Below are 13,996 nucleotides of genomic sequence, written 5' to 3' on the forward strand. Positions count from 1 at the left end.
TGATCTTCTCCAGGGGAGACAACAAGGAAGACTCAAGGGCCAGAAAACACTGAGATTAAGATTTGTCTGAACTCTTTCTGAGAACAGTGTAGAATGTTCCGTCGTCTCATCGCTTACGTTGGGTGGTGCTCTTGGTGCTAGATATTAGGACTTTCTCAATAAATGCAAACAAACAAACAAAGTCAAATCTTCCTGCGGACAGCTCTAATCTAATGACAAAACAAATGCCACTCTTGGGGAACTGGAGGACACAAGAACCACTGCTAGGTAACTTGGATTTTCCCAGTTTTCATATAGGAAAAAGACAACAGCATCGACTAGGCTGTGACTCTGGGCTCTCTGCCCACCAGAAGTGAATTGTGCAACAGGCTCAAAGGGAAGCACTGGAAAGTAATACTGTTGCTCTTCTGAGTCATCAGCTCTTTAGCCCTTTCATCATTTTTGGCTTCCAAGCAGCCATGCTGATATTTTCCTTGGAAGTTCTGATCCAGTACTTTTAGGGGGTGAAAGCAGTTTCTTCCACCTCCACCTGCTGTGAGGGACCACCTTTCTTTTTTATCTCAATACGGCAATTCATCAAGTCAGACTGATGTTACTCAGAAATTATAGGGAAAGGATGCACAGAGTTACAGCATCTCCGCAAGTTTTTGTCTTCGTCATGCTACTCAGTCTTTTCTTTGATATACTGTTCTCTCAGTCCACCCTTTATCTGATGATAGAGACAGATGCATCCAACCCACAATGGGGAGCCACTCTAGGACAACTCACACAACCCACCTTTGTTTACATGAAAAATGTTTGGAAGAGGTCAGAATGCTTTTACCAGAAAACCCTCCTATAGGAAGTGCCATGCCCTTAAATAGAAAGATTTTCCAGTGCTAAAGATGCTCTTTAGATGTCTGTTACCATGCTACCCATAGCAGTAATGTGACCAGTCCCAAACTCAGGAACCATAAAACCTGTATAGTACCACATACCATATATTTCATAGGGCAGATTTTCAAGACCATACCTTCGTATTCTGGAATCCCCTAAAGAAGTTTGTTGTTGCCATAGCTGTTAAACCAGGACCTGTGATTTTCTAGTTAACATCAGCAATGTGAAATTACTTGAAAGGAAGAGACTCTAAAGGGGAGAGCATCATGCACAAGAAAAAATGGGCTGTTCCTAAGGATTCAGTATAATCACAAAAGTGCTTTTAACCTGTGTGCTGATATTTACAGCCAGTTAACTTTACCGCACAGTGCCTGTAAACTGATAATATTCCACCTCTTTTTAAATTACTGTTGTGTGTCTTATGCAGGTTCTTTCCTCCCTTGAACTTTGGATTCTGAAATCTGACATTTATATGCACTGAAATTTGATTTCCTAACACTCTTAAGCAACAGTCAGTTTTAGTACAAATAACAGCCACAAAACTGGATCCATCAAGTAAAATCCCTTTATCAGCAAAGCTCTAATGATAATGACTAATGATAGCACCTGCATAGCAGAGACGAGGCAGCTGCTTCTGCAGTACCTAGCTCGGCAATGAGTCTGTGCCAGACAAAATATTTGTGATTCAATCATCTTAAATAGATTAATTCATTTTTAAAAATGTAATTAACGTCAGGCTGATTTTTCCACTAGTGTGTTCAGATGGGGTTCAGCATGGGTTTACTGCAGGACAGGGCTTGGGGAGCGTTCCTGTGCAGAAGGCAGCCAGAATTTTCCAGCTGTGCTCCCCAAGTGGAGAGTTGCTAGCCAGCTGGCAGCAAAGGGCTGTGTTTCTGAGTGGATTGAGTTAGCAACCAGGCCCCCCCACACCACCTCACCCGGAAGGATTTACTGCGGGAACACATGCTATAGGTCACAGCCTCAGCTGGTGTATATCACATAGCTCTACTGACTTTGGTGCTATGCTATCTTACACCAGCTGAGGACCTGAGCCTGTCTTTCAAAAGCTAATGCTCTTCAGTGTGCTCCCCCATTTCCCAGAAGCATTCCACCTACACTGTGTTAGCGTAATGCCTTCAGCTACCACTGCTCCTCTCCCTTCCTGCTCCCAGCACAGCTCCACCTCTAGGGGTACATCTTCACTGCAGGGTTAACTCAGGCGCTTCCTCATGTGATACATGTAATACATACAAGAGTATTTTGTGAGTAAAACATTGATACACTTTCCTGGTGTTTGCAATCCCTTTGTATTTGGGAACATTTGAGTGAGTTTTTATTTGCAAGAATAAGCACAAAACCACCATGAATAAACATTTGTGCAAGTATTACCACCAGAGGCACTATCGTGGCCATTTTGAAAAGCTTCTTGCCTCCACCCCAGGCACTGGCATCAACATCCCTCAAAGCCCCAGCCACGCAGAGGTTACATGGAAGGAAAGTCTTCAGTCTCCAAGGGCTGGCAGCTTGGGGAACAAACAACAGACACACTAGTTTTCACAGTCTGTCCCAGTTCCGTGCCAATTTACATCTGGCCCCAAATTTCAAACTACGCTACATGGCAAAGTATTGTCACTCCTCTGCCAAGTGGTAGCATTATTATTTATTTATTTAGCAAATTTGGGGCCTTTCTGGTCAGTTTCCCATTGGAGGGGAAACCAGTGACCTGGTGTCCAGCTATTTCTTCGTGTAGTTTGTTTTATGTACACTTCAGACACCTGTTTTTAGACAGAGATAGACAAACAGCACACAGGCAATCCCCTCTTTCTGGAATCTCAGCCAAAATACCAATGCCCACTTCCCAGGGAGCAACTCTGCAATGAAAATTGATTCCGGTTGGAATGATTAAAGCAGAGAGCAAACTCTCCAGCTTGTCGCCACAGCTTCCCTCATAATAAAACAAGCAACAGCATAGCATTCCTTCAAAGACTGGACAGTGCTCACATGAAAAAGAACTTGTAAGTAGAGCTGGGCAAAACATTTTGGAGGAATAGTTTCCCCCCCAAAAAAACGCAGTTTTGGCCAACCACAAACTGTGTCAATTCACTAAATAGTACTGACCACTCTCCCCCCAAAAAGGCTTTTCAGGACTCTGATGCAGTGCAGCAGTGGCTTCTCTTATAACTTTTAGCCCGATTGGTAGGGCACTCACCTGGGATTTGAGAGGCCTGGTTACAACTCCCCCCTTGGCCTGAGGTCACCCAAACTGCAGGATAGTTTCCTGGCCCTTAGATAAAGGGATCTCTCCTGATGAAACTGTTCTACTGTTTATAAATAGTCATTGGAGCAGGGACTTCAACTTCAGTCTCCCACATTCTAGTAGCATTCTAACCAGGTATAGAGGCATTCTCACTCACTTTCCCTGCCCCACTGCCTTTTCATTGTCAATATGAGAGACAGTGAATTTGTTTAGCCCTAAAATGGACTTTTTCAATTTGCCAAAATGTTTCACAATATTTATATGTAGTTTGACATGAACTGATTTTCTTTTCTTTCTTTTTTTTTTTTTTTTTTGGGGGGGGGGGTGGGCAGGGGTGGAAACAGGACAGAGAATAAAAAAAAAAATCACTTATTTGCCCAGCTCTGTTGGTAAAATTACATGTAACATCACCACCTGATAACTTCTGCCATAACAGACATGTAATGTTACTGTTTCTAAAAAATCCCTTTTTAGTACCAATAATTCCATGTTTTTACAAATAATATTGCCTAGAGGAAAGAGTGAAAAAATTCTGCTGTGAGTTCCTACACCAGTGAAAATCCAGAGTAAACCCACTAGAATGACACAGGTATAGCATCTGGCTCAGTGTCTACAGTATAGTTTAATTTTAAACTGATTACTAAAAAATATTTGTATTTAAATAACATACGGTTTCTAAGAAAGCACAATGGAACCAGAAATCCTGGCCTGTCTAACACAACATTTTTACTCCATAGGGACCGGTTCAGAACAATGATAAACGTCCTTGGAGATGCTTTTGGTGCAGGGATTGTGGAGAAGCTCTCCAAAAGAGAGCTAGAGCAAATGGATGTCTCTTCTGAAGTCAACATAGTCAATCCTTTTGCCTTGGAAACAACAATACTCGATAATGATGAACCGGAGACCAAGAAATCCTACGTCAATGGAGGTTTTGCCGTAGATAAATCTGACACCATATCATTCACCCAGACATCACAGTTCTGAAGCCTACAGTTCCACTGACACTGAAGGATAATTAAGAAAAAGCTAATAACAAACTTGAGTATATTTAATTTAATACACAGACTTCCGTTTTTTCCCCCCACTGTTTGGATTCGCAGCATTTGGTCCCTGTGGACAAGTTGATGAGAAGGCATTAAGGCAAGTTGTAAAATATGTCATTTTTTAATCATGTAAGATGGATGAGGCTTTGGAATGCCTGTTTGGAATCATCTAGCTTATAAACTGGATGTTAGAACCAGGCCAGTGAAATGAAGCAAATGTGCTTCTCTCGGGCAAACTGCAGTGTTTCACACCTCTCTTCCATTCTACCACTCAGTGTATGGAATTCTTGTTAATATTTTTGCCTTTCACATTTTTACAAAATGACACTGCATATAAAACACCTACTGTAACTTGATAATGTGCCAAATTGTTCATTTCTGCAGCTAGTTTGAACAACACATGGGGCAAACAGTTTTAGAAAGAAAACAGGCCTTAAGGGTTCTGCAATAAGTGTTTTAACGTTTATGAGGTTTTACGTTGCTTTTACTTTAATCATTATGGATGTTGGACGTTATTGGTCAAGGAAAAGCTTCTAATGTTATGTAGTTGATTTTCCCCGCCCCATGAATTCCACCAGAGAGCAGAACTGAACTCTGCGGGTAAAGCAAATTGCGACAGGTTTGCTCTTCTTATACTTGAATAAATTATTGCAAAGTGAAACTCTCTGCCAACTTAGGTCCACTTTGATAGTTTATTAAAACATCTCCATTGGAAGTAGCAAGAAGACAGCTTTGGTATTGTCCATTTTTTATTTTAGGCTAGTATTTCTCAGCTGCAGGGCAGGCGGAGATCAGGAAGATGAAAATAGCTACTCATAGGGTGACTTCCAAATCTTTTCTGTTCGGAAAAAGGACATAATATCAAGTGTAGATGAGGTTGGTTTGTTTGCTCCTTGGTTTAATTTATTGGTTGGGCATGTGTAATTTTGCAGCTGCAAAAGCCCTAGGCCCCACCATTTCAGTGCCAAGCCCTATCTTATCAAAGTATCTGGACTAAGGAACCCATATGTTCTAGTGACTTGTTATACAAAGTGACAACATCACCATGGGCTTCTTCATAAACACATTCCATAATGTCAAGCATTCTATACAATGCTGGATATGATATTTCCATGGTGCAACATCATTCCCCGGAGGGAGGAATCGCTGTTAAGAACAAACTGTTTGCCTTGCACATCTATGTCGTGTCGACCATCTGACTTGCAAGGCAAATTGAAATTTATACCCAAGAGTCTCTTTTACTTAAATAAGCTTATAGTAAACATAAAATTGCATTTACATGCTGTCAAAAATATTCAGGTTCCTGGATTGTTAGATAGTAAATTCAATCCTACCCTTTTGTAGTTACGTAAACTGGGAAATGTGCCAAAGAGAACTGAGAAGAAAATAATCCTTACGGTAGGTTTTGATAAATTGCACCTTAAATTAAATCAGCGAGACATAATCCTGTATGTATTTAAAATAAACATTGTAAACTATGACACAGTGTGACTCTAAAGTAAAAATACTGATATGTTTATACAAAATAAAGGAGTGTACAAATTAAGTAAATCAGTGCTTTACCGTATGCAGAACTAGTATATAAAATCTTCATTTGTACAGCTTTGTTAATAGAAGAAAAAAACCCACCAGTTTCCATAGTTGTCTATTGTATGCTTTGCTTTTTTTTATATATTTTTTTTTATTTTAAAGTCTTTTTAGTAACCAGCTTCTTATAAGGCACTATGGATACTGTTCCCATTGTGATCTAAATAAATATTTATTTATTTCATTCTTTCTCCATCCTACCATCCTCTCTTCATCCCTCTGTGGAATTCTGTATTTCTCCTGTTATGGCAGGAAAAAAGAGATGAACTGCTAATGCACTACTAAATCGCTTTTGCTGACGACACATTTGTAGTTTTACTATGTATGGATTGCCCTTTTCAGTAAGGAAAGCAGACTGCTCCCTCAGGGGCCCAATCTTAAGACGGCAAGCAAAGCCTTTACCTACAGAGGGACTAGGGGAAAGGATCCTCCTATCCAACACATGCTTTAGCACTAAGGAACCCGTGCAGCCAACCTGCAACTGATACTGCTAGGTATGAGAAGCTGCAGCACCAGACAATCTACCCATATTCTGAAGATATTGTTAAGTCCAGGGATGCCTGTCCTCCTGTAATTTTGGCCACATAGCTTCTTAGTGTGTGAACCACCAAGTGTGAGTCAAGCGCTTGCCTTCTCCCTTCACATTATCCTGCAGAGATTTCACAGCAGAAATCATTTCCCTTGCGTGCTGGTGTGGATTCCTTCTTCCAGGATTCTCCACAGATCTGGCCCCCCACACAAGAGGAACAGAATGTTACTGCTACCGTAGGCCCTTATGCAGCTTCGCAAGCAACCTCAGGATTGGACCCAACATTCTTTAAGTGGCACACATGGTTTTAGCCAGGCTGTTTCCACTGAAATCAGTGGGAGTCACGTGTTCAAAATCATGCACAACTCTTAAAACCCTTCAGGCTGGATTGTCCAAATTTAGTGACACTGGAGGTCTCAATGGAAACCTTTCTAGGAACAAGGGACTGCACCTAGTTAGCATATATGATACATTTATGTAAATTTTAGAAGATAAAAATGAAGCCACACAAACATGGCATGTGCTATTTGCCTATACCTGTATCTTCCTTGAGAAGAACAGAAATCACTTATTGTTTAAGTGCACCAGCAAAAAACCCCAAACTAACAGCTTCATCCTTCCTCTGGGTTACAGGGGTTCAGGCCACACTGGACCACCAGATTGCACCTGGACACCCCTCCTTTAGAACGCTGTGTGTGTGTGTGTGTGTGCACATGGGTGCATGTACGCACACCACCAATGCCTAACCAGTTCTGCTGAGGGGATGGGGCCCTGTTCCTAATGTTACTTTGTAAAGGCTAATGCTAGCTCTACCATGGAGCAGTGGTTCTCTGTCCCTCCTACGTTGCAGCTGGTACCTGAGCAGGTATGCAAAGGGGTGGTCTGGCTTAGGGATGTAAATATGAGTTTAAAAAGTTAACTAGTTAAACAATTAAAATTATATCGTTTAACCGGTTAAGCATTAACTGATGTCGATCTGGTGGTAGGCCAGCGCAGCAGGGACTGGGAACCCGCTGAGGTTGGGGCCACTCCAGCCTGCCTGGCCTGGCACAGCCAGGACAACTCCAGCCCAACGGCGTGGCCAGGGCTGGGATCCCGCCGGCCCACCCAGCGGGGGCCGCTCCAGCCCGGCGGGGCCCTGGCCATGGTCCTGCTGGCTGGCCCAGTGTGGCCAGCCATAGGGGTTAATGGTTAAGGTCCGGTTAACAGTAAGCCTAATGCTTACCAGCTAACCTTTTACATCCCTAGTCTGGATGTGGAGTAGAGGGGAGAAAAGCTCTTGGCACCCTCCCTCCATGTGCACCTGTGAAGGGCCAACCACAATTAGCATGGAAAGTGGAGTGATAACCTAGAGAGCGTTGAGTTAGTAAACACAGTATTACTGCAAAATTTCTACAGCCTGGCCATCATTATCACCACTTCCAACAACATCAAAATGGTGCCTGTGCATGCTTTGTTTTAATAATAGAAAGAAAATACAAATATATTTTAAATAATAAAGAAAGAAGAGTGGTAGCTATCATGGATTTTCCTATAACCAATTCCTGGCCCCACTGAAGTCAAAGGAATAACTCCCACCGGCTTCACTGAAACCCAGCAATTACCATCTAAAGAACCATATTTTGCCCTCCATTTTCATACAGAAGTTCCCGTTGAAACTGAGTTGTGCCTAAAAGCAGATCAGAATGTGACTCAGAGGAATTTGCTCATCCCATTTAGCCTTGACAACTAAAAGAAAGTGGCAAATACCATTCTAAACAAAGCCTTTTTCTCTCTTCCGAGCCTGCTTCTTCTCTCATCTCCACCACTTTTACTCCTACATTGCACCATTGGCTTCAGTGGCATTGCCAGTGACGTATGGTGGTGTAAGTCAGGAGGAAAATCAGGCCCACAGACTTTCACACAGTAACACACACACACACACACACACAGTCTGTGCACTGCTTCTGCCTGAGAATACGTCTCCAGGGTACACAGAGAAGGGTGGCAGAGGGAGAAGCACAGTGGAACTAGAGCATAGAGCATTTCAGTCTAACCCTAAATTGTAAGTGTATCACCACATAACCAGTTGTGGTCTCCCTCTGTATCAAGCACTTGATTTGTTACTGTAGTTACGACATGCTGAGAGCAAGTATTAAATGAAAAGAGAAAGTCAGAGTAACTCTGTGTCCAGTCTCTTTTTCTTAGCAAACAGGTGTCATTCTTTAAATTATGCTCCCACTTACAGTGGGTAAATCCATGGCAATTTCATTATGTTGGCGGAAAAGATTTTACTGTTACTGTCTATTATTTGTATTAAGGTTGCACCTAGGAACCCCAGTCAAAGATCTGGGCCCAGCGCCTTACAGATGAATACTTTAAACTCCACCCACGTCATCACTTCAGTTGATAGCATGGACTCTGAGCATTTTACAACACTCCGTTCTGCTTGCTCATTGTTTTCCTTCTGCAATAGCAGGGATTTTTTCCCCACCTGTAGTGGTAGTATATTAACTAGAAGTAAAGCTAGGGTTCTCTTTCTGAGCTTGGAGTGCTAACAGGGCCGTCCCTAGGAGGGTGTGGGGCCCAGGGCAGAAGTGATGGATCCGTCTCTTCCAGGACCAACTGTGCCTGCCAATCGCACCTGCCCGCAGGGCCCCCCAAAGCACAGGGCCCGGAGCAGTCGCCCTGATTTGCACTACCCAAGGGACGGCTCTGAGTGCTAATGAATACAAAAGTCACAAAATGGCATCCTACATCCTTAAAAAAAAAGGATTTGTTATGCAAGGAAAACCATGATTATTCGTTACAATTTACTAAGCACCAGGGGACAGATTCCTAAAAAGTATAGGCACTTGTGGATGGCTTGATCCTGAAATCCTCTCTCGTGTGAGTAACAGTAACAGGGTTAGGCCACTGGTCTTTATAAAATGAAAAGGCAGCAGCTCAGAGCGACACATCTGCAGTCAGATGCGTAAACTAGTTATCCTACATATGTGTTATTGTGGTCTCTAATGTGATACAGCAGGGCCAGAGGGCAGCAAGAGAGCGATGGGAGGTATATAAGCCCCAGGATGATCAGGGCCTTATTCCCTGTCGACTGAGGAGAGGATACGATAGATTAATTGGAGCACTTGGAGCCAATTAAGGCCCTGCCAGAGACCTATTTAAAAAAAACCTGCCTCAGTCACTACCGGAGCCGTCGATGCCCAAGAATAGGGGCAAGGGGCAGCTCCCTGACCATCACACCAAGGAAAACCTCGGGCCCCACCACAGTGGCGTTGGCCATTTGCCACACTAGGCACATCACCTATTAAAAACCATCAACCAACATGGCTCACACAGGACAGGAATAATAGCCATGCTATCGGCCACAGCAACCCGCAGGGGACAAACCCCCAAGGGCCCGGTCCTGCATTTCTTGTGCAGTCCAAACAATAATTGAAGTGGGCAAATGGCGGATTGGGCTCAGACAATTCCTAGTGTTCTGAACTTAGGCATGAGAATCCTGAAAGCAGTGTTGAGATTAGTGGTTGAGGAGTCATTTCAACAGCAGCTTTAGTTTTCTGCTGTCACCAAATGGCTCATACAGTGAGTGGCAAATGAGCTAGAAAGCAATGGTGGCATTCATTAGATGAAACTCTGAGCAACCCACACAGGCGAGAAAGAGTTAGGGGCAGATCCCCAGCTGGGGTAAATGTTCATAGGATCTGCCCCTAGTCTTCACACATTATCCATAATGTAGCGGTGGGGACAGTACATCCTTAGGAAAGACAAGCCAGATGAATTATTCATTGACACACAGCCACTTTTTACACAGCACTTGAAGGTAGTAAGTCTCATCTTCGAAGAGCTTGCAGCGAATACTCTTGTAAAGGATTTTACTTGGCACCCAGCCTATGCTCTTGCTGCTTGACAATTACTTAGGACTTAATCTATAGATCCTTCCTCTGCCAAGTATTCTAGGAGTGGGGTCATGGCTGCTGACAGAAAGGAAACACTGACAGCTTGGAGGCACTTGTGCCAATCTGGCACTTGAACTCCTGTAGAATTAATTGACCAAGAAAGCCATTTGGGAAAAGCTCTCTCATCAAGGCAACTCCAGTTTGAGAGCAAAACCTCTTATGTATACTAACAGAGGGTTTTGGTTTCCCATCTAGCTTTTGGGGCAAGCAGCAAAACTCTGTAGAACCTAGATCTCCAAGGCACTACCCGTTGGCATTTCAGAGATCAGGAATCAAGTGTGGGTTGCTGTCCAGTCCATGCATGATACAGAAAAAGAATAAGAATGGACAAGTGCGGGAATGGGAACATAGGGAAACAGAGATGCTACGTTGTGTGGTGAGGAATGTATCAGGCCGGTATACAGAGCCTGCGCCAGTTCAAAAGCTGCCTGTTTGGAGCATGTGGGATACATTTAAGCAAATCAGCGTTCCTGGGGTGTACACTTCAATGTCCATGCTCAATGTTCAGTGCTTTTCCAGCTCATGTTTGAGCTAAGAAAACAAATGAGGGGACAGACTTGCTTTGGGAAACACAGGACCCCAGTTTTTCTCTCACTTACAAGAGTGAGAATGAGGAGTGTCCCCTCTGCCGTCAGTGGAGGTATACCAGTGTAAAGCCGTGCGTAAGCAAACCCAGGCCTAGGGTGTTTTCTTCTGGGCCTACTGCTAGGAAAGCAGCGCATATTAATGCAATCCTAACCCACACACACCCAGTAGAAGTACCATTAATAAACACTTTCTTTTGTATTAACATTTTTGTGGCAGACCATCTCCCCCTCCCTCATTGTCCAACTGCCTTCTCAGTAGCAGGTATGTGTATATGCAGCCAATTTTTTTTTTTTTTTTGGATCAGATGATGATCAGAATAAAATGTCAAGGGACTGCCAAGGTAATTCCTTGTCTTTGTTGCCAACATTTTGTGTTGTCTGTCCCAGTACAGAAGGGGGTTAGGCAAAACCCATGTGCACTACAGTGCACATGGGAAGCAGACATGGACTTTCATTTACCCCAAAAACATAAGCAAATCCTTTATCCCAAATGCAATCACTGTCTTTTTGGAGACTACAGGCTTTCAACTATAATAGAAAGTCCCAGGAACACTGTTACAAGGTATTTCAAGTAATAAAAAGTAGATGTGATAAATAGCTTCTATTTATCTCTTGGCATTACGATTTGTGATCAATAAACCATGAAACCGTAATGTCACCCACCACAATACTCAAAGACAAATCCAGGAGAGTAGAGAGTAACCCAGTTCAAATTAGAACATTTGAAAACATATGGTCAGATGCTTAGCTGCTGCACATTGGCACAGCCAAATATTTGGCCCTTAAAAGATACCAGAAAATGTCACTTGCTTTCTTCAACAGCAAAAAAGAAATGTAGGCTACTAGCCCTGGAGTCAGATAAGACAGCGTAAGGCTTGATATGACAGCAAGTTACAGCCTGAGAGTTCTGTAACATGACATAGAATATCAGGGTTGGAAGGGACCTCAGGAGATCATCTAGTCCAACCCCCTGCTCAAAGCAGGACCAATCCCCAATTTTTGCCCCAGATCCCTAAATGGCCCCCTCAAGGATTGAGCTCACAATGCTGGGTTTAGCAGGCCAAAGCTCGAACCACTGAGCTATCCCTCCCCCCATTATGTAGAAAGAGTAGTTCAACAATACTAGTGACGTCTGTTGGCCTGTTTGCTTCTTAAAATGTGTGCTTGTGGCAATGGGAAATTCAATACAGATTTATAAACTTGTTTAGTTACAGTGTGAGAATGACAAAGTGTGGAAAACTGTACAAGAGTTACTGGAAAAATTATGCAGTGTAAACATTTACCGTAATACACTGTAAATCTGACTTTATCATACATGACTTTTTTCCATTTTTTATTTGAAGGCATTAGTTTTGTACACAGTATTTTGAACCATTTCTAAGGAACTAAGAGTTCATTTGCACTGTTAGTTATGATGTTCGAGGAAGCAATAAAACAACGTGAACCTGGTACAGTGAACATTAGGCATATATGAAATATTTAATCTTTCTTGCAGCAGGCGGAGGAAATAGCTTTGCTCTCCAAATTTAATAGCGTTGCTGCTTTAATTCATCCTTGAGAACGAATCATAAAACAAATCTACAGTTTCACATGCAGGATTCAGACACAATGCAGCCAGAAAAGTAATACTTGGATACTCTTTTAGTCTAAGATGATTTACTTAGAGCCTTGGTCATAGTTTACTTTTTAAAAATGAGGAAGGGGGCATACAAAGGGCCATAGAATCATAGAACTGGAAATGACCTTGAGAGGTCAGCTAGTCCAGTCCCCTGCACTCAAAGCAGGACTATGTATTACCTAGACCATCCCTGACAGGTGTTTGTCCAACCTGCTCTTAAAAATCCCCAATGATGGAGATTCCACAGCCTTCCTAGGCAATTTATTCCAGTGTTTAACCATCCTGACAGTTGGGAAGTTTTTCCTAATTGTGACAAAGCTCTGTCCTTGCCTCCATGGGTCCCGTGTTTCCTGGCAGATTTTTGCTAGCCTCAGAGGCTCACTGTGACCCTCCACATAACCCTTCTCTCTCTGGAGACAAGGGTCACAGTCTACTGAGCCATTTTCATCAGAAGCCAGCAAGGGATGTGACGAGAAGTTATCCTTCCTTGCACAGTCTCTGTTGTCTCCCCGTCTCAGTGATTAATCAGGGGGCAAAGGTAGGGGGGGAGCCTGGGCCCACCCTCTACTCCGGGCTCCAGGCCAGGGACCCTAATAGCATCAGCTATGGTAGCTGACCTTTTAGAAACATGACATGTACAATTCCCTGGGCTACTTCCCCCACAGCAGCCCTCACTTCCTCAAGCTCCACTTCACCCTTACCTCAGGGCCTCCTTCCTTGTGCCTGATATGGTGTGTACTACTCAGCCTCTCCAACAGCACAACTTCCTCCCACAGCTCCTGACATGCACACCCACCTGACTAACTGGGAGGCTTTTAACTAGTTTCAGCCAGCCCCTCATTGGCTTCAGGTGTCCCAATCAACCTAGCATTCTCCCTGCCTTCTGGAAAGTTCTTAATTGACCCCAGGTGTCTTAATTTACCTGAAGCAGCTGCCATTTCACTTATCCTGGTACCAGGGATTTGTTTAGCCTGGAGCTAATATATCTATCTCCCACTACTTTTCTATAGCCATCTTGCCTTGCCCCATCACATAATGTACAACTTAAACCACCCTTGTTGCAATTTAAGCCCATTGCTTCTTATCCTATCCTCAGAGGTTAAGAAGAACAATTTTTCTCCCTCCTCCTTGTAATAATCTTTTATGTACTTGAAAACTGTCATTATGTCCCCCTCCTCAGTCTTCTCTTCTCCAGACGAAACAACCCCAATTTTTTCAATCTTCCCTCATAGGTCATGTTTTCTAGACCTTTAATCATTTTTGTTGCTCTTCTCTGAATTCTCTCCAATTTGTCCACATCTTTCCTGAAATGTGGACATAATACTCCAGTTGAAGCCTAATCAGCGCGAAGTAGAGCGGAAGAATTACTTCTCATGTCTTGCTTACAATTCTCCTGCTAATACATCCCAGAATGATGTTTGCTTTTTTTGCAACATTGTTACACTGTTGACTCTCATTTAGCTTGTGATCCACTCTGACCCCCAGATCTCTTTCCGCAGTACTCCTTCCTAGGCAGTTATTTCCCATTTTGTATGTGTGCAACTGATTGTTCCTT

At 43.1% G+C, this 13,996-nt stretch overlaps 2 protein-coding genes across 5 annotated transcripts in view; one reads left to right on the forward strand and one right to left on the reverse strand.

Moving 5' to 3' along the window:
- SLC1A1 (solute carrier family 1 member 1) overlaps positions 1 to 8,444 on the forward strand; it is a 74,215-nt gene extending 65,771 nt beyond the window's left edge. The window contains exon 12 of the mRNA XM_074953308.1: positions 3,871 to 8,444. Coding sequence (XP_074809409.1) covers positions 3,871 to 4,117 — 247 coding nt within the window. The 3' untranslated portion in view covers positions 4,118 to 8,444. The remainder of the gene's footprint in view (positions 1 to 3,870) is intronic.
- The window catches only part of SPATA6L (spermatogenesis associated 6 like), a 141,325-nt gene that overhangs the window by 73,717 nt on the left and 53,612 nt on the right, over positions 1 to 13,996 (reverse strand). The window lies entirely within an intron of this gene.

This window comes from Natator depressus, chromosome 5, assembly GCF_965152275.1.
Source record: "Natator depressus isolate rNatDep1 chromosome 5, rNatDep2.hap1, whole genome shotgun sequence".
Lineage (NCBI taxonomy): Eukaryota > Metazoa > Chordata > Testudines > Cheloniidae > Natator > Natator depressus.